This window comes from Equus quagga, chromosome 7 (assembly GCF_021613505.1).
Source record: "Equus quagga isolate Etosha38 chromosome 7, UCLA_HA_Equagga_1.0, whole genome shotgun sequence".
NCBI lineage: Eukaryota > Metazoa > Chordata > Mammalia > Perissodactyla > Equidae > Equus > Equus quagga.
In genome coordinates, this window is record NC_060273.1 from 47,191,660 (window position 1) to 47,213,530 (window position 21,871).

The 21,871-nt window shown below is 37.2% G+C and overlaps 1 protein-coding gene across 6 annotated transcripts in view; it reads right to left on the reverse strand.

The window, feature by feature from the left end:
• Positions 1 to 21,871, reverse strand: part of NSD1 (nuclear receptor binding SET domain protein 1) — a 164,196-nt gene that overhangs the window by 81,339 nt on the left and 60,986 nt on the right. For all 6 annotated transcript variants that reach the window (XM_046667133.1, XM_046667136.1, XM_046667132.1 and 3 more), the window contains one exon: positions 3,176 to 3,311. In XM_046667133.1, the coding sequence (XP_046523089.1) occupies positions 3,176 to 3,311 (136 nt within the window). The remainder of the gene's footprint in view (positions 1 to 3,175; positions 3,312 to 21,871) is intronic.

A 21,871-nucleotide genomic window follows, 5' to 3' on the forward strand; every position in this document is an offset into this window, starting at 1 on the left:
ATCCCATCTTTGATCCCTTCTTACTCCTGTCTTCAGCATCTCCCTATCTCCAGAACTCTTCTCATCAGCACTAACTACATGATCATCTCCATTTTGAAAACTCCTCTGGACCTCATACATCTCTCTAGCTGTAGCATCCCCACTTGTCTGCCTTTGACTCCATTTCCTCAAACCAGTCTGATCCAACTTCAGCCACAATCATACCACCATAAAAGATTACCAATGACCTCCAGCTCCTTACACTTAATGAATATTTTATTTGCTCTCTAGACAACGTTCAACCAAATCAGTGACACTTTCTTTCTTAAAACACTCTAGTCACCAATACCACATTCTCCTGGTTTTCCTCTTCCATCTCTTATCTGATTCTTACCCATCTCTTTCGCAAACTCAGTCTCCTCCATATAGACCTCAAATGTTGGCTTCCTCAAAGTCACCCTTTTTCTCACTCTATTATTTTTGTCCAAAGGCCATCTCATGCATGCCCTGCCCATGGCTTCAATTAATATCAACAAGCAGATGTCAACTCAGAGTTATAGATGTTCTAGTGCTCACAGTAAATGGCAACACTATTTATGCACTGGTAAAGCTAAAAACTTGGGACCCATACTGAGATATAGAAACCTGGGAGCTAGAAACCTCAGGAATTCAATCTCCATTATCTATCCATTACTAAATCACATAAATTTTGTCTTGTAAGTCGTTCTTTATTGTCTATTCACCACTTTCATCTCACCATAATAATCACTGCAACCACCCTTTAATATCTCCTCTTACTTACTTGTGCCTCCCTGCAATCCATTTTCACATTGCAGTCATACTGAACTTTAAAAAACACTGATCAGATCACATCATCCTATACTCATAGCCCTTTAATGGTATCCCTTGGTTCTGAGGATAAAATACAAGATTTTACATGAAGTCTACAAGACACTGAGTGATCTGACTCCTGCCTCCTTCCCAGCCTCATATTATGCCACCTTCCATCAATCTATGGGCTGCAGACCTCTCAGAGCCAGAGTATATCCTATTTTCTGTGCCTGGAACTAGCTACCTTTTTTTCCCCCAAGTTAATTCCTACTCATCCTCTCAAGTCTTAGACCAAAGATAACTTTAGTAGTACAAGTGGCCCTGAATACCCCCACACCAAAAGTCCAGGTTAGGGACCGGTGCTGTATCACTGACTGTACACCAATATTTTTCCTTGGACACGCTTCTCAAATCAGTAATTATCTATTTGTCTGATTATTTGCTGGTGGGTTGTCTCTTTAACTGTACTCTAATTATACACAAAGGCAAGCAGGACTGATGTTTTGCCCATTACTATATTCCAATACCTAGCACAATATCCATACAACGTACTGAATATTTGCCAAATAAATGTCATGGATCCAATGAGTATGCATAAAAAACAGTACAATGAGTAAAAAACTAGCCAGAAGGATAGAGGGGGAGGACTAAAAGAATTTCCTACCAGCAGAATTTAAATGTCCAAAAAGGCTACAAAGGGTAAGATATCTATTTTTTTTATTTTGTGAGGAAGATTGGCCCTGAGCTAACATCTGTTGCCAACCTTCCTCTTTTTGCTTGAGGAAGACTGCCACTGAGCTAACTAACATCTGTGCCAATCTTCCTCTGCTTTATCTGGGACACAACCATAGCGTGGCTTGGCAAGTGGTGCTAGGTCTGTATCCAGGATCCGAACCTGCGAAGTGGAGCATATGAACTTAACCACTACACTATCCGGCCAGACCTAAGATATCATTTTTTTAAAACAGTGAGCTATAGGGGCTGGCCCTGTGGCTGAGTGGTTAAGTGTGCGCGCTCTGCTTCGGCAGCCCAGGCTTTCACCAGTTCGAATCCTGGGCACGGACATGGCACTGCTCATCAGGCCATGCTGAGGCAGCATCCCACATGCCACAACTAGAAGGACCCACAACTAAAAAATACACAACTATCTACCAGAGGGCTTTGAGAGAAAAAAGCAAAAACATAAAAACTCTTTAAAAAAAAACAAACAAACAGTGAGCTATAAAGGTCTTTGGGTACCTCAATATTCAAAATAAAAAATCAAATCCAGCAATCCCACTTTTGGTAAATGAACCTACAGAAAAACAGACAAGTACATGTGAAAGACACACAGTTACTGTTTACAGCATTGTGCGCACATAAACACATGTATGCACGTACATACACATGTAGATATGTATGTACAGTCTTCACAAGATTAGAAACCACCTAAATGTCCATCAACAGGGGAATGGTTATACAAAGTAGAGCATATTCAAAAAGTGGAAAACTATGCAACTGTCAAAAAAAAAAAAAAAAAGAAAAGAAAAAATGAGGAAGTTTTTTCAACGCACTAACATGGGGAAATCTCCAAGAAGTGAAAAAAAGCAAGCTGTAGAACATATATACAATATGCTACTTTTGTGTTAAAAAGGAGGAAGGAAATGAGAATATATAGTTGGGTTTACATATAGAAATTCTAGAAAGAAACATTAAAAACAATTGGTTACTCTTTAAAAGGAAGGGTAAGGAATGGGGCAGGTCTGAGCAAAGGAGAAAACAAGCTCATTTTTTTGAGTCTTGTGAATATATGACCTATTCAAAAACTAAAATACATATATCAAAACTATAATAAAATCACAAAACATCTTAACAGAAAAAAGGTAGTTCTAGATCAACTTTCAACACTCACCTTACAGCATTTTAAAGGTAAGATACCCAAGATTCAAACAGAACAACCCAATAAGAAACAAACTGCAATGATTAAAGGGAATACTCTAAATCAAGATTTTAAAATTCAAAATAATGTACAAGCATTCTTTATAGTTGCTTCAACTTTAAAACTAACAGAAACAATAGAAACCTGAAGATTGAAGTAGAAAAACATAAATAAAACAAGTGATTCTGGACAATGTAAACTTTAGGTAATAAGCCTAACATTTTCCCGGCATCTATAGATAGAATAATTGAGAATTTTTAAATCACTGAGTAAAATAAAACAAAACTCAAAAAAACCCACAAAGGCAAGATACATTAACAATTCGTTCATGAAATGCTCAAAGGTAAAAATGGATTATTAACAAAAATTGGATTATACTAAAGGCAAGTGCAAGTTTATAATTCCATACTCTATTTTATCATATATATAATCAACTTCAAGCATTACCTTTCATTTTTGAATGTGTGTTAATCAATGGATCAGAACAAATCCTGCAGGGCCACCATGGGCGTCTCTTGAATTTTGCCCAGATGAGATCTCCAACTTTGTACTTCAGCGGCGTAGACTTTTTCTTGGGTTGACACTTTAGACAGACAAAACATTGGGCATCAATAAGAATCAAAACCTTTTTAAACAGTATATCATCTTCCTACTAGCCCTCTGAGAAAGCAATGCCTAAAGAATTCTGGATTGAAAACACTCCAACAACAATTACAAAAGTAAGTACAACTAAATTACTTTGTCTTAACTGTTCATAACATAGCCCTTTATACAACATTAGCACTCAATTTATAGTTGTTTTATATAAATAGTCTATCTACATTCTCGGGGGGGAAATTAGCTATTTTGATTTATAAAAAGCTGAAAACTGAAATAATAGATAAACAGAATCATCTCAAGGAAAAGCTGTCTTTGCCCTAGTCCCTGCATCACAACATGGGGCCAGCAGGGGGACTGAGGTGGAATGGGTTATAAAAAGAATTTTGAACAATGTCAAGAGACTGTGGTCCCAATACAAAGTTATACGTCAATTATATCTCAATAAAACTCAGGGGGAGAGGGGGACTGTGGTCCCTTCTGCATGTGATATTCTACATCCTTCTCAAACACATTCCAATGAATTAAATAAGAATAATGGCTCTAATGAAATAATCCTGAAAGCTACAGGCTAGACTCTAGCAAAGTCAACACAACTGATCTGGAATTTTTTTCCAGAACATCTAAGAGAGGCTGCATGCAGAACAGTGCACTGCACAACTCCAAGAAATATTACTCATGCAGAATACACTATGAATCAAGCTCCTTGGACTTGTCCAATGCAGAGACCCTCGCTGCATCTTTTCTCCAAAAACAATATGCCTAATTGATCTGCAATCCAAATGCCTCCATTTCAGCTCTAAACTCACGTTCATGCCTTTAACAGTCCATAAACAGAAAGGCCTTGAGAAGTAGTCAGCATTCTGTTTAGTAGGACTGAGCTTTCTACCTGGTGCCAAACAAAGGAGGTACAAGTGTGTTGAGATATTTCTGGGTAGCCAAAAGACGCACCTAGAGCACCTGGACCAAGAACCTCTTCCACTCACTTCAAGGGGACATAAATACTATGATTTTCTAAGTGCCATGTCTTGAAAGAGGTTTTGGTGAGTTCCTCCCTCAGACTCAATCTTCCTTTTTTTTTTTTCCCTTTTCTCCCCAAAGCCCCCCAGTGCATAGCTATATATTCTTAGTTGTGGGTACTTCTAGTTGTGGCATGTGGGATGCCACCTCAGCATGGCCTAATGAACAGTGCCAGGTCTGTGCCCAGGATTCAAACTGGGGAAACCCTTGGCCACCGCAGCAGAGCGTGTGAACTAAACCACTCGGTCACAGGGCCGGCCCCCTCAATCTTCCCTCCTTAATGCCTAAAACATCATCCACCTGGCACAGATTAAGTGTTCAATAAAGAGTATGCTAAATAAATTGATGGAAATTATTCAAATAAATGATGAATAATACCCTAGCTCAAAGATATCAAAACATTGGGCTTAATTCAAAGATTTATATGTTACTATTCAACTTTAAGACTCTACTTTCAGAGAGAAGTAAGTTAAATCTCATAGAAGCCCTTATTGGAAATACTGTATAGAGTTACTAGGAAATGAGACAGAAATCATATTTACAAAAAAAAAAAAAAAAGCCCCAAAGGGCCATTTTTGCCTGTTACCAGTTTTGTAAGTTATCATTAAAAAAAAAACATGACTTCAAAGTGAGTTGCCTTTGAAACTTTAAAACCAAGATACCAAGACAGGATGAGAAAACAAATCTTTTATTTGCCTGTTTACTGAAAACTACAATTTGAGTAGGTTGCCATAAATTTCTGATATAATTTGATTTGTGACAACTTACTTTATTTGGCAGTCATTGCTAAATTTGGAATTGGCTTGTTTATTCAAGTCCTAAATCACTTCAAACATAGTAACTAATATTTACTTCATGTTTGCTATGTGCCAGGCACTGTTCTTTCTTTAATTCTCTTAAGGTAGATACTATATTATAACTCCTATTTTACCATATACCTATGGTCATATAGTTATTTAGTAAGTGGCACAACCAAGATTCAACTCCAGGCAGTCCAATTCCAGAGCCCAAACTCTCAACTGCTACCTAATCATCCAATAACAATGAAACTCCATGATTATTATACGTTTTATGACAAATTCAGTCACAATCTATGATATGATGTTGGTTATGTCTTTCCCTCATATTACTAGAACAAAGTGATTATATTGTATTATCAGGAAATATAGCCATAAAACATATGCCTTCAACAGACAGCCGAGAAAGAACATGAGTGATACCAGGTAAAGCCAGAATCACAGAGCCACATAAAGCAGTAATGAGTTACGTCTTCTGACTCCATCACAAATTGTGTCTTCTTAAACAAGTCAGTTAATTCAGCCTCAGTTTCCTAAGCTATAAAATCAGGAAAGAAACACCTGCTGTACCACGAACCATCAAAATGAAGATAAAAATTAATTCCACTCCTACTATTTTAACCCATAGGAAATAATTCAAATAAGTAAAAGAATTGCAGAAAGATATTTCAAGTAGTTATTTATAACAACAGTAAGTTAACATCCAACAAGAGACCTATTAAACGAATTATGCTGATAACTCAACGAAATATGCAAAGTGTTGATGAAGTCATGGGATGTTGAAAATGTAATACACAGCCTCACATGCAATATACCAACCATTTAGAAACTATGCTGACACTGTACTGACAATAAAAAGAAAAAAACCTGAAACATTTATTTTCTCTTTACTATCCTGATTGATTTACCATGATGACCAAATAAAACAATATATGCATCGGGGTGGCTCCGTGGCCGAGTGGTTAAGTTCGTGCTCTCCGCTGCGGCGGCCCAGAGTTCGGATCCTGGGTGCGGACATGGCACTGCTCGTCAGGCCACATTGAGGCGGCGTCCCACATCCCACCACTAGAAGGACCTGCAACTAACATATACAACTGTGTACAGGGGGAGTTTGGGAAGATAAAGGAGAAAAAAAAATGCAAACCCACTGGAAAAAATGTCTACACAAATACATATAGTTAATACTATTATTAATGGACAACATCCAAATCCAATTGACATTAATACATAAAAAGTTAGACACAGGCAAGAATTCCAGACCAAAGAGGCCTCCAACATGAAAACAGAGACATTAAGAACAAGGGGGGGAAAAAAAAGGAATATCTTCTCTTCAGAAGAGCTTAAAAATTTCACCTTGGGGGCCAGCCCAGTGGCCAAGTGGTTAAGTTCGCCCACTCTGCTTCTGGCGGCCCAGGGTTTCCCTGGTTCAAATCCTGGGTGCGGACATGGAATGACTCATCAGGCCATGCCGAGGCAGCATCCCACACGCCACAACTGGAAGGACCCACAACTAAAAAATACACAACTATGTGCCGGGGGGCTTTGGTGAGAAAAAGGAAAAGTAAAATCTTTAAGAAAAAAAGAAAGAAAGAAAATTTCACCTTGGAAAGACAGACTCACAAATAACTCCTTGTTAAACACATAATTCAACTGCACACAAACTCACTGAACATCTACATACGAAGCTCAACAGGAGATAAAAAGACGCAGATGAATTCCTGATACCAAGACACTTGGAGAGTATCAGGGACGACTAACGACTATAGAGAAGAAACATCATCTGAGCTTGGACTGGCAGGATATTCATATTTCAGAACGGCTTTTCCTAATATCTTTATATGGTCTTTTTAGATACACTATAGGTTGACCTGTGCTCGCCCAAAAGATATACCCCTCAATACCTGTAAATGTGACCTTACTTGGAAATAGTGTCTTTGCAGATGATCAAGATGAGGTCAATTAGGGTGGTCCCTAATCCAATATAACTGTGTCTTTATAAAAAGGAAAAATTTGGACACTGACACACATAAAAGGAAGAAGATATGAAGACATAGGGAGAATGCCATCTACAAAGCAAGGAATGCCTGAGGCTACCAGACACTAGGAGAGGCATAGAATATGTCTCAAAAGGAACCAACTCCAGCCAACAAATTAATATTGGACTTCTACCCTCCAGAACTGTGAGACAATTAAATCTGTGTTGTTTAAGCCATCTAGTTAGTGTCACTTTGTTACGGCAGCACCAGAAAACTGACAGACATACAATATCTTGCTTAATCATCATGTTATGAAATAGCATTATCTCCACTTTACAGATAAAGAAGTTGAGAATCAAAAAGATTAAATGACAATGGAAAGACTGAGATTTAAACTCACATCTGATTAATTCTAAAGGTCATGGATTTTTTTGCATCACAACACATTGTTTTCCTCTAATTTTATCTATGAGTAAATAAATATGGCCAGAATTTGTTTTCAGAGTATTTAAATCAAATCTAAAAACTAGGTTCAAAATGTCCATTTCCTTTTTTTTCCATGGACAGTAACATGTCATTTCACACTAAACTCTTCTGTAAAAGCTTGTTATTGACATTTTTAAAGGATTTACACATCTCTGCAATCACAATCAAGAAGTGGCTCTTGAGCCAAAAGCTACGTTTAAAAGACATTTTAGGTGAGATCTTAAGTACTTTCACTAATGAAATTTCCATCAAGAGGTCCAAAACAGACCCATACTGCATTTACAAGATAAAACAAGCTCAGGTGGTCCAGGTATGTTCCCAGCTGTGTGGGATAAAGCTTAAATTGCATTCTATTTTAACATTAACTGAATGTTACCACAGAGTGGATAATCCTTAGATACCCATGTCCTCCCAGGCATATCCAAACTTACCGTTGAGCAAACTATTCAAGATCAGTTAAATCAGAGTACGACTCTATCTTTTTATTTTCTTTTTTTATTTTACTGTGGTAAGAACACTTAACTGAGATCTATCCTTTTATATTTTAAGTACACAATAAATACATTATTGTCTATTGGTACAACAAACAATATTTTCTACAATAACTTTTAAGAATGTAGTGACACAGAACTTGAGGTAAAGACTTAGGGGTGTGGGGAAAAGCACTAGTACTTTAGATGACAATTAAACAGAACTTATTGTAATTCTAGGACTCAGTTCTCATTCTAGTCACAAAGAATTCCCATAAATTTAAACTCAAATAAGAAGACAATGGCAATATACAACACAAAACGCATCCCTGTAGATTCCTGACTTACGTGATATCTAAAGGTTACTTTCCACAGTTGAAACTGCTCCTTTTTGAGAATAAGTTCATCAACTCAAGCAAAGTATATATACACAATCTTCTGGCTTATAAACAAGTAAAAATCATATTCTCAACATCTGTTGACAACCTGCTATTGCTTCTATTAATTCTATAAAGAAAAATAACTTGCAATAATTTGATTTAAAATACCAAGTTTTAAACGTTATACTAGAGAATTATATTGTACAGAGCTATTTGAATTTTACTTTGGAATTGCAACTTTTCCTACCTAGTCAAAAGTGGTTCCCTTATTCTTATGATAAAAATAGGTAGTTCCACTATTTTACAAATAGGACACCTAAAGTGAGAGATTATATAAAACTCACATGGGTTTTCCTTTAATATAAGCATATTTTGAGTGAATAAAATAAAAATACAGATAATTTTACATTTGTACAAGTTGTGTGGTTTACAAAGCACTTTCCAATATGACTTGATTATAATTGGATAATACCAAAGCTTCTCTTCAGTTCTACACAGCACCAGGCCCACAGCAGGACCTCAGAGACTATAATCATCTTAACAGAATGAAGATACTCTTCCCACACTACCTCTGTGAGTAACACTTAGCCCAGTACTTGGCAAAGAGTAGGTGTTCAATGATTATTGTCTAGCTGATTCCTCAAACTGACTAACAGGCTATGCTTTATTACCAAAAGAACACTTAAGCATGTATTTGAAGCTAATTTCAAGGAGAGTTCCTGGCAAATTTGCCCTACAAGAAATATTATACGGAGTCCTTCAGCTGAAATAAAGGACATTAGACAAAAACTCAAATCCACATGAAGAAATAAGGAGCATCAAAAAAGACAGTAAAATGTATTTTTATAACACTTTTCTCATATCTGATTTAAAAAACTGCGTAAAGCGATAATTACAAGTGTGTCGATAGGCAGACAATATATAAAAATGTAATTTGTATGAAAATAAAATGACAAAAGAGGGGAGAAGGACAGAGCTGCAGGGGAACAAAGTTTTATTATACTATTGAAATTAACTTGGTATTATTCCAAACTAGATTGTAATAAATTAAGATGCTAGTTGTAATGTTAACCACTCAACCAGAACCAACACTAAAAAAATGACTGTGTGTGTCATACAAATAACAAAGGAATTAAAATGTTACACTAAAACTATCTACTTAACACAAAAGAAAGCAGTAAGAGGATTAGAAGAACAAAAATATCTTAAGACATAAGAACAAATAGCAAAATGACAGACATCAATCCTAGTTTACCACTAATTATGTAAAACATACATGGATTTAAAACTACACTTCAGGAGCTGGCCTGGTGGCATAGTGGTTAAGTTCGTGTGTACTGCTTCAGCAGTCCCAGGTTTGCAGGTTCAGATCCCAGGCATGGACCTACACACTGCTCATCAAGCTATGCTGTGGCAGCCTCCCATAAACAAAATAGAGGAAGACTGGCACAGATGTTAGGCTCAGGGACAATCTTACTCAAGCAAAAAGAGGAAGACCGGCAACAGGTGTTAGCTCAGGACCAGTCTTCCTCACCAAAACAACAACAACAAAAACTACAATTCGAAGGCAGAGACTGGCAGAACGGACAAAAAAATATTATCCAACTACATGCTTTATACAAGAGACAATTTAGACCAAATTCAAAAAAGGAAGTGGAAGTAAAAGGACTGAAAAGAAATAACATACAAATGGTAACAAAGACAGGAGTGGCTTCTCTAACAACAGACAAAATATATTTGAAGTCAAAATGGTTACTAGAAACAAAGATGGAAATTTTATAATGACAAAAATGTCAATCTAACGTGAAAGTATAAAACTATAAACATATATGCACCAAACCAGACTCCCGAATTCAAGACGCAATGATAGAAATGAATGGAGAAAAAGACAAACAATAAAAAGACTTCAAAACCCACACTCAGTAATGGAGAGAACTAGCCAGAAGATCAATAAGGACACAGAAGTCTTTCTTTTTTTTTAAGATTGGCACCCAAGCTAACAACCAGTGCCAGTCTTTTTTTTTGCTTTTTCTCCCTAAATCCCCCCAGTACTTAGTTGTATATTTTAGTTGTGGGTCCTTCTGGTTGTGCTATGTGGGACACCGCCTCAGCATGGCCTGATGAGCGGTGCCATGTCCGTGCCCAGGATCTGAACCAGTGAAACCCTGGGCCGCTGAAGTGGAGCATACGAACTTAACCACTAGGCCACAGGGCCAGCCCCCAGGACACAGAAGTCTTGAACAGCACTATAACCAACTAGACATAACAGACACCTGAAGAACATTCTACTGAACACAGAATACACAGTCTTCTCAAGTGTACATGAACACTCTCAAGGATAGACCACGTTAGCCCATAAAAAGTCTAAATAAAATTTAAACTAAAATCATACAGAGTATATTCTCCAACCACAATGGCATCAAATTAGAAATCAAAAAGACTAAGGAATTTGGGAAATTATACAACACACTACTAAATAACCAATAAGTCAAAGAGGAACTCACAAGGAAAATTAGAGAACACTTTGAGTGAAAACAGACATAAAACATACCAAAACTTAGGAGATTCAGCAAAAGCAGTTCCTAGAGGGACATTTGTAGCTGTAGACATCTCTCAATGTATATTCTGTGCATGTGTGTGAGGAAGACTGGACCTGAGCTATCTTTCTCTTTTTGCTTGAGGAAGATTGTCCCTGAGCTAACATCTGCACCAGTCTTCCTCCACTTTGCACATGGGACACCATCACAGCATGGCTTGATGAGTGGTGTGTAAGTCTGAACCTGGGACCTGAACCCATCAACCCCAGGCTGCTGAAGCAGAGCACATGAACTTAACCACTGCACTACCAGGTCAGCCCCTAGACATCTATATTTTTAAAAATTACCTCTCAAATACTCTAACATTTCACCATAATAAACTAGAAAAAGAACAGGAGATTACACCCAAAGTAAGCAGAAGGAAGTAAATAATAAAGGTTAGAGGGGAAATTAAGATCAGAGAAAAAAAATTGACAAAACAAATTGGTTCTTTGACAAGATCAACAAAACTGATAAACTGTTAGCTACGTGGACTAAGAAAAAAAGAAGACTCAGATTACTAAAATTAAAAATGAAAGTGGGGACATTACTACTGATTGTAAAGAAATAAAAAGGATTACAAGAGAATAGTATGAACAATTGTACACCAACAAACTGGATAACCTAAATGAAACTAAGTCCTAGAAACACAAAACCTACCAAGACTAAATGACAGAGTAATAGGATATCTGAATAAACCTATAACTAGCAAAGAGATTGAATTAAGTAATGAGTAATAAACAATCTTCCAACAAAGAAAAACCCTGGACCTAATGGGTTCAATGGTAAATAGTCCAAAACACTTAAAGAACACCAATCCTTCTCAAACTTTTCCAAAAAACTGAAGAGGAAGGAACACTCCCTAACTCATTTTTGGAGGTCAGCATTACTCTGATACCAAAGCCAGACAAAGACATTACAAGAAAATAACACTATAGACCAGTATCATTTATGAACACTGGGGTAAGAATTCTCAACAAAATACTAGCAAAGCAAATTGAACGGTAAAAAAACATAATACAAACATCAAATCATTGTTTTCTACACCTAAAACAAATACAATGCCATATGTCAATTATACCTCAACTTAAAAATTAACAAAAAAACCCATAATTCATGACCAATTGGGATTTATTCCTGGAAGGTAAGGGTTATTCAACATATGAAAACTGACAAATCTAACATACCACCTAACAGATTGAAGGAAAAAAAATCACATGATCATCACAATTGATGCAGAAAAAGCATTTAACGAAATTCAATACTCATTCATGATAAAAAAACATTCAACAAACTAGGAATAGAAGAAAACTACCCCAACATAATAAAAGCCCTATGAAAAGCCCACAGAGAACATCATGCTTAATGGTGAAAGACTAAAAGCTTTCCCTCTAAGATCAGGACCACAGACGCCCACTTTCTTCACTTCTATTTGACGTAGTACTGGATATTCTAGCCAGAGAAAGTAGACAAGAAAAGTAAGAGGCAACCAAATTGGAAAGGAAAAAGTAAAATTATCTCTATTCTCAGATCTTACACATAGAAAACCCTAAAGACTGCACAAAAAACTTCTTAGAATAAATGAATTTAGCAAAGTATAAAGATACAAAGTCAACAGACAAAAATCAGTTGAGTTTCTATAAATTACCACAAACAATCCAAAAAGAAAGTGAAGAAAACAATCTGTTTACAATAGAATAAAATACTTAAGAATTAACTTACCCAAGGAGATAAAAGGCATGCACAATGAAAACCACACTGCTGAAGAAAGTAAAACATAGGGGCCAGCCTGGTGGCGTAGCAGTTAAGCTTGCACATTCTGCTTCGGCGGCCAAGGTATCACCAGGTCGGATCCTGGGTACGGACCTATACACAGCTTGTCAAGCCACACTGTGGCAGGTGCCCCACATATAAAGTAGGGGAAGATGGGCATGGATATTAGCTCAGGGCCAGTCTTCCTCAGCAAAAAGAGAAGGATTAGCGGCAGATGTTAGCTCAGGGCTAATCTTCCTCAAAAAAAAAAAAAACAAAAAACAAAAAGAAAGAAAGAAAATAAAACATGAATACATGGAAACACCTACCACGTTTATGGATTGGAAGACTTAATATTGTTAAGATGTCATGACTACCCAAAAATTCAATGCAATCCCTAACATAATCACAATGACTTTTTTTTTTTTTTTGCAGAAATGGAAAACTCATCCTAAAATTCACATGGAATCCAAGGGACCCCAAAAAGACAAAGCAACACTGAAAAAGAAAAAAAAAAAAAGCTAGAGGACTCACACTTCCTAATTTCAAAACTTACTACAGGTGCCAGTCTAGTGGCATAGTAGTTAAGTTTGTGTGCTCCACTTTGGCAGCCCAGGGTTCACAGGTTCTGATCCCAGGCACAGATCTACACACCGCTCATGAAGCCATGCTATGGCGGCATCATACATACAAAATAGAGGAAGACTGCCACAGATTTTAGCTCAGGGACAATCTTGCTCAAGCAAAAAGAGGAAGATTGGCAACAGATGTTAGCTAAAGGCCAATTTTCCTCAACAAGAAACAACAAAACAAAACAAAAAAACAACTTACTACAAAGCTACAGTAGTCAAAACAGTGTGCTACTAACATAAAGACAGAAATATCAACCAAGGGAATGGAATAGGGAGCCCAGAAATAGACCTTTGCATATATACTCAAGTAATTGTTGACAAGGGTATCAACACCATTCAGTAGCGAAAACACAGTCTTTCCAACAAAAGGAAATGGGAAAACTGGCTATCTACCTGCAAAAGAACGAAGCTGAACCCTTACCTAACACCATATACAAAAATTAACTCAGAATGGATGAAAGACTTAAAACAATACAACTCTTAGAGGAAAATGTAAGACAAAAGCTTCAGGACACTGGATTTGGCAATGATTTCTTGGATATGACACCAAAGACAGAGGCAACGAATAAAACAATAGACAAACTGGACTTCATGAAAATTTTTAAATGTTGTGTATCAACAGAGTAAAAAGGCAACCCATCAAATAGCAGAAAATATTTATAAGTCATATATTTGATAAGAGATTAATATCCAGAATATATACAGAGCTCCTAAAACACAGTGACACAACAACTCAATTCAAAAATGGGCAAAGGACTTGAACAGACATTTCTCCAAAGAAGAAGATACTTAAAATGGCCAATAAGCACATGAAAAGATGCTCAACATCACTTATCATTAGGGAAATACCAATCAAACCTACAATGAGAAACCACCTCACACCCATTAGGATGGCAACTATAAAAAGAAAAAAAAAGAAAGAAAGAAAAGAAGAAAAACCCAGAAAATAACAAGTGTCGGTGAGAATATGGAGAACCTGGAACCCCTGTGCACTGCTAGTGGGAATATAAAAATGGTACAGCCACTATGAAAAACAGTATGGTGGTGGCAAACAATTAAAACTAGAATTACGAATATGACCCAGCAATTCCACTTCTGGGTATATAGCCAAAGGAACTGAAAGCAGGATATTACAGAGATATTTGTACATCCATGACCATAGCAGCATTATTTACCATAGCTAAAACATGGTGGCAACTCAAGCATCCATCAACAGATGAGTGGACAAGCAAAATATGATATATACATGCAATAGAATACTACTCAGCCTTAAAAGTAAGGCAATTCCGACATGCTACAATATGGATGAACCTTGAAGACATCACACTAAGAGAAATAAGCCAGTCAAAAAGACAAATACTGTATGACTTCTCTTATTTGAGGTACTTAGAATAGTCAAGATTACAGAGACAGAAGATATTATCAGGGCTGGCGGTAGGGGAGAATGGGGAGGTTTTTTTTGGTTTTTTGGGTTTTTTTGAGGAAGATTAGCCCTGAGCTAACATCTGCCACCAATCTGCCTCTTTTTGCTGAGGAAGATCGGCCCTAAGCTAACATCTGTGCCCATCTTCTTCTACTTTATATATGTGGGACGCCTGCCACAGCATGGCTTGATAAGCAGTGGGTAGGTCTGTGCCCGGGGTTGGAACCAGCGAACCCCAGGGTGCCGAAGCAGAGTGCACGAACTTAAACCTCTGTGCCACTGGGCCGGCCACAGTGTTCATTATTTAATGAGTTTCAGTTTTACAAGATGAAAACAGTTCGGGAGATGAATGGTGGTGATGGTAGTATAACATTATGAATATATTTAATACCAGTGAACTGTCCACTTAAAAATGGTTACAATGGGGGCCGGCCCATGAGGGAGTGGTTAAGTTTGTGCACTCTGCTTCCAGGGCCCCAGGGTTTCGTCGGTTTGAATCTTGGGCATGGACATGGCACCACTCATCAAGCCATGCTGAGGCAGCATCCCACATGCCACAAATAGAAGGACCTACAACAACAACAAAAATATACAACTATGTACCGGAGGCCTTTGGGGAGAAAAAGGAAAAAAATAAAATCTTTTTTTAAAAAAAAAGAAAAAGGTTACAATGGTAAATTTTATGTGATATGTATTTTTTACCGCAATAAAAAAATTGGGGAGGGGGTCGGCCTGGTGGCACTGGGATTAAGTTCACACATTCCACTTTGGCAGCCCAGGGTTCGCTGGTTCGGATCCCGGATACGGACATGCACCACTTGGCAAGCCATGCTGCGGTACGCATCCCACATAAAGAGAAGAGGAAGACGGGCACAGATGTTAGCTCAGGGCCAATCTTTCTCAGCAAAAAGAGGGGAATTGGCAGCAGATGTTAGCTCAGGGCTAATCTTCCTTAAAAAAAAAACAAATGGGGGAAAAAAGTAAAGAAGAAATAGAAGATCTGAATATACATTCTTCAAGTGAAGAGAATGAATCAGTAATCAAAAAACTCCCCACAAAGAAAAGACCAGAATTGGAGAGGTTCACTGGTGAATTTTATCAAATAGTTAAAGAATTATTAACACTAATCCCATCACAAACTCTTCCACAAACAAGAACACTTCCCACTCATTCCATGAGTCCAGTATGACTCTTGATACCAAAGCCAGACAAAAATATCACACAAAAAATAAAAGACCAATATCCCTTATAAATATAAACATAAAAAACCTCAATAAAATGCCACCAAACGAAATCCAGTGACATACGAAAAGGATAATAACCAAGTCCAAGCAAGATTTAACCGTTATGCAATGTTAGTTCAACATACGAAAATCAATTAATATATTACACCATATACCAGAATGAAGGATTAAAAAATAAATCACATGATCATCTCAATAGATGCAGAAAAAGCACTTAAAAAAATTAACACTTCTGTATGATAATAACACTCTAAAAAGTAGAGACGGAAGGAAATTTCCTTAAATCTGATATAGAGCATCTATGAAAAACCCACAGCTAAGAACATACTTAATGGTGAAAGACTTAAAGGTTCTCCTTCAGATCAGGAATAAAACAAGGATGTCCACTCTTGCCACTTCTATTCAACATTATACTAGAACTTCTAGCCAAGACAGATGGATAGAAGCGAGAAAGGGAGTAAAAGTGTCTAGATTGGAAAGGAACAAGTAAAACTATCTCGATTTGAGGATGACATGATTTTCTATATAGAAAATCTAGGGAATCCACAAAAATACTATTATAGCTAATAAACTACATTCATAGCAAGGTTGCAGGATATAACACCATTATATCAAAATCAATTGTATGGGGGCCAGGCCGGTGGCACAGCAATTAAGTTCGCACGTTCCGCTTCTCGGTGGCCCGGGGTTCACTGGTTGGTAAAAGCCATGCTGTGGTAGGCATCCCACGTATAAAATAGAGGAAGATGGGCACGGATGTCAGCTCAGGGCCAGTCTTCCTCAGCAAAAAGAGGAGGATTGGCAGTAGTTAGGTAGCTCAGGGCTAACCTTCCTCCAAGGAAAAAAAAAAGATCAACTGTATTTCTATACACTAGCAATAAACAATTCTGAAAATTAAGAAAAGAATTCCAATTATAATGGCATCCAAAAGAGTAAAATAACTAGGAATATATTTAACCAAGGAGGTGAAAAAATTTAATACACTGAAAACTACAAAACATCATTGAGAGGAAATAAAAAAGATCCCAATTAATGGAAATATGCCCTTTGCTCATGGATTGGAAGACTTAACATTGTTTAAATGTTAGCACACCTCAAATTGATCTAGAAGATTCAATGCAATTTCTAATGAAATCCTAGTCACCTTTTTAGAGGAAACTGATAGGCTGGTCCTAAAATTAATATAGAAATACAAGTGACCCAGAGAACAAAAACAATCTTGAAAATGAAAAACAAAACTGAAGGACCTGCAGTGCCCAATTTCAAGTATTACTACAAAGCTACGGTAATCAATACTTCATGGTACTGGCAAAAGGACAGTCATCCAGATCAATGGAACAGACCTGAGGGCACAGATATAAAGCAATACATTTTTGGACAACTGATTTTCAACAAGGGTGAGAAGACAATTCAATGAAGAAAGAACAATCTTTTCAATAAACAGAACTGGAACAACTGGATATCAATATGCAAAAGAACAAAGTTGGATCCTTACCTCAAACCACATACAAAAGTTAACTCAAAATGGATCAAAGACCTAAATATAAGGGCTAAAACTATGAAACTCTTAGAAGAAAATGTAGGCATAAATTTTTGTGATCTTAAAGTATGCAAAAGTTTCTTAGATATGATACCAAAAAGCACAGGCAACAAAACAAAAGAAGATAAATTGGACTCCATCAAAATTTAAAACATTTGTGCTTCAAAGGATAACATAAAACAAAAAGACAACCCACAGAATGGGAGAAAATATTCACAAATCATGTATCTAATAAGGGACTTCTATTCAAATACATAAGGCACTACTACAACTCAACAATTTAAAAAAATCTCAATTTTTTCACACCTCAAAGTATGCTCAACATTACTCATTATGGAAATAAAAATCAAAACAAGATAACACTTCACATCCAGTAAGATGGCTAGAATCAAAAAGACAGAGATTAGAACTCTCAAAAACTACTGTTGGGAAAGTAAAGTGAAGCGGCCACTTTGGAACACTTTCCATTTCCTCAAAAGGGTGAATATGGGGGGCTGGCTTCGTGGCTGAGTGGTTAAGTTCACACACTCTGCTTCAGCTGCCAGGGTTTCGCCGGTTCAGATCCTGGGCGGGGACACAGCACTGCTCATCAAGCCATGCTGAGGCGGCATCCCACATGCCACAGCTAGAAGGACCCACAACTAAAATATACAACTACGTACTGGGGGGATTTGAGGGGGAAAAAAAGAGAAGTATTTACTGAACCATTTCTATATCCAGGCACTGTTCTAGGTATTGAGAATACAATAGTAAACTAAACAGACAAGAATACCTGCCCTCATGGGGCTAAAATTCCAGTGAGGGATAACCAAACCCCACCCCATCCCCACCCCCGCAAAAAAGTAAAATTTGAAGGGGTCAGAAATGGAAGTGAGTGCTTAATGAGTATGGGGTTTCAGTTTGGGGTGATAAAAAGTCTGGATAGATATTGGTGATGTTTATACAACACTGTGAATGTACTTAATGCCACTGAATTGTGCATGTTAAAATGGTTACAATGGTAAATTCTATTGTTCATTTTTCCACATACAAAAAAAGTGAAGGAAGAGACACATATACTCATACATGTATGCAGACATATAGACATACAGAATAGAGAGAGGTAAAAGACATTAGAGGTAAGAGTACTCAATGAGGGGCCGGCCCGGTGGCGTAGTGGTGCCCAGTGGCGCAGTGGTTAAGTTCGCACGTTCCGCTTTGGCGGCCCAGGGTTCGCTGGTTCGGATCCCGGGTGCTGACATGGGACCACTTGTCAAGCCATGCTGTGGCAGGCATCCCACATATAACGTAGAGAAAGATGGGCACAGATGTTAGCTCAGGGCCAGCCTTCCTCAGCAAAAAGAGGAGGATGGGCAGCAGATGTTAGCTCAGGGCTAATCTTCCTCAAAAAAAAGAAATGGAGAAGACTACAGGAGAAACAGGTTTTGGGAAGAAACATCTGGAATGTGGTTTTGAACAAACTAAGTACAAAACTCCAATTTCACAACCTAGAGAAAATGCCAAGAAAGCCACTGTATACATGATTATGGAGATCTGGGAAGAGATCCAGGCTAGAGACATAAAATTGGGAGTCATGAGGGTCCAGATAAAAGATCACCAAGAAAGTGAGTATAGATAGAGAAAGGCATCTGAGGACTAAATCCTGAGGCATAGAAATAGGTAAGGATTCTTTTTAAGCTCTGTTGGCATCACTTGAACAAAAGACTCAATTCTATTCCTATTCCCTGTCAAGAAGGGAAAAGAAAAAGAAAAAGACTAAGAAAAAGAAACAGTTAAGTTCTTGGAAATAACTTCCCACTATGGACTAATCAATTTTAGTATCGCCTCTTGGAGAGCAACATGGCAATGCTCTTTTACGCAATACTCACATTCCTGGGATTACATCCTAAGAAAATAATCGAAAAGAAGGAAAAAGACTAAAGACTATTAACACATTTTCAATGTGTCTTTAATTCTAACAACAAAAGCGAAGATAAAAACTAATTCAAACTACAATAAGCAGGCTAAGCAAATTTAGAACAATTTGCTGGTCTACTAAGCAGTCATTAAAAATTACTATGGGAAGCCAGAAAAATATGTTATAAAGAAGAAATAATGCAAAACCTTTAAAGATGTTTTTACCACTATGGAAAAATGTAACATGCATAATAAAGGAATGTGCAAATTTTAATTGTTAGGTATAGGAACTCTGAGATTTTTTTCCTTTTTAAACAATTTCTTTAATCATGTGATTGTTTTATGCAATTTAGTTAAAAAGATAGAATGAAGTAAAACTCACCGAACAGGTTTTTAAATTTCGCCCGTTGCTCCTCTAGTCATTTTAGGATATATTGTTCAAATAATACTAAAAAACCTTAGACCACTTGACAGTAGAGACTACTGTCTCCCTAGCGTGTCACATAGTAGTGGATGTTCAGATAATGTTTGCCGAGTTGATTAAATTTAGTTTATGTAATTCATGTCAGATCACTCATTCATTCAATTATATACTAAGTTTGGAAAGTGGTAAACAGTGATAATTTCTAGGAGGTGAAAATTATTCCAATTTTATTATTTTTTACAGCAGCACTTATTTTCAAGAAAAATATTTTTCTTTATATTTAGACATTTTATAAACATTCTGAGTGGACTATAACTGAACATAGAAATGGGACAAACAAGTCCTCTTGGAGCTCACAGTCTCTTTGGAAAAGAGGAATGAGCAAAGCAAAATACTATAGCTGCTAAGGTGGTGGGGTGAGGGGGGTTGGCAAGGGAAAGTCACTAGCTTTATTAGTAGTAACAAATTTTTCAAAACAAACTTCAAGAGATAATGACAGTCAAGGTAAGAATAGCTGGCTCCTTCTTGTGAATAAGGTTAGGACCTAGATACTATTTCTGTTTTCAATCTCATATTTCACCATTCCCCCCTCAAAAGCTTACACCAAACTGTTCACAGTTCTGCTTTTAAATCATGCTCTTTATCCTTCCATCTCTTCTCTGCCTGGAAGTCCTTTCTCCTAAGTCTCCTCAGGAAGCCTTCTTTCCATCACCTCCTATCCCTTGGCTGAGCCAAATACCTATCCACTGTATGTATTCTATGCCTATCTTTCAGCTCATCATTATATTAAGTTTCCAGTTTATGTTTATCTATTTCACCAGTCTCTAAACTCCATGAGGACAAGGTGTCATTCACTTTTGTATCTGCATTATCTGAGACAAAATACATGTTCAATTAAAAAAGAACATGTTAACTTAACCGAAATAGGCTACAGTAAGCCATTTCCTAAGTAGAAAAATTAGGTGCCTTAGTCTGTCCACTTCAACACCTGCCAAAACTTATGGGTCCTTAATCCACAAAACCCTCATTTGCCTTTAAAAAAAGATAAATGATATACTTAAAAACATCTACATTAGAAGTCTTTACTTGAAAGATCACCAGCAATCAGTCTCTATATCCCCAAAACTCCCTCGTTTGGAAATGGGCAAATACCCATAAATTTGGGACGGAGATAATACATTGGAATTTAGTCACAGACTGTTCAATTTTTAAAATATAGTTCTCTAAGCACCCTTCGGACTAGCGATTTATCTCCCATATATCCAGATTTTGGAAAGGGGGTACCCTGGCTATTCAAAACACATATTCCAGTACAATGGAAGTGTCTCTTTCTCCAACATTTTTCCATCATGGGGGCAGTTAGTCTATTCAGACACTGGGTACACTAAGAAATTTGATTTTCTGCAAAACCTTGGAGTAACATTAGATACTGGGAAGGGTCACAGAACAACCTTCCTCTCTGAAGCCTCTCTCAGCTCTAATGGCAAACTTTCTAAGCATAAGTGAAAGTGGAAACTCACTTCTAATGTTCTATTACTATGTTAGAAACATCCCCAGCTATTTTCAATCTGAACATTCATAATCATGTGTGAATGATTTTGAAATCATTCTGGGGTCTCCAGCCCTCTGCTAAGCTGGACCAAAACAAACAAACAAAAAACCTCTCTAGTTCAGTCTCACAACAATATTTCATTCCAGTCAGAATTGAAGAGGGGTTAAAGTGCATCTCAACCATGTCACATATTGAGCAATTGCTAAGTAAAATAACTGTACAAAGTATAGTGGTCTAGCCAGCTACATTTGGGCACAATAAAAATCAGACACTGTGCTGAACACTCAGTACTTAATTATCTCAGGATCTCACACTAGCTTCTAAGGATAGGCTAGGAGGATATGTTTCTCCATATTATGGATGAGAATATTGAGGCAG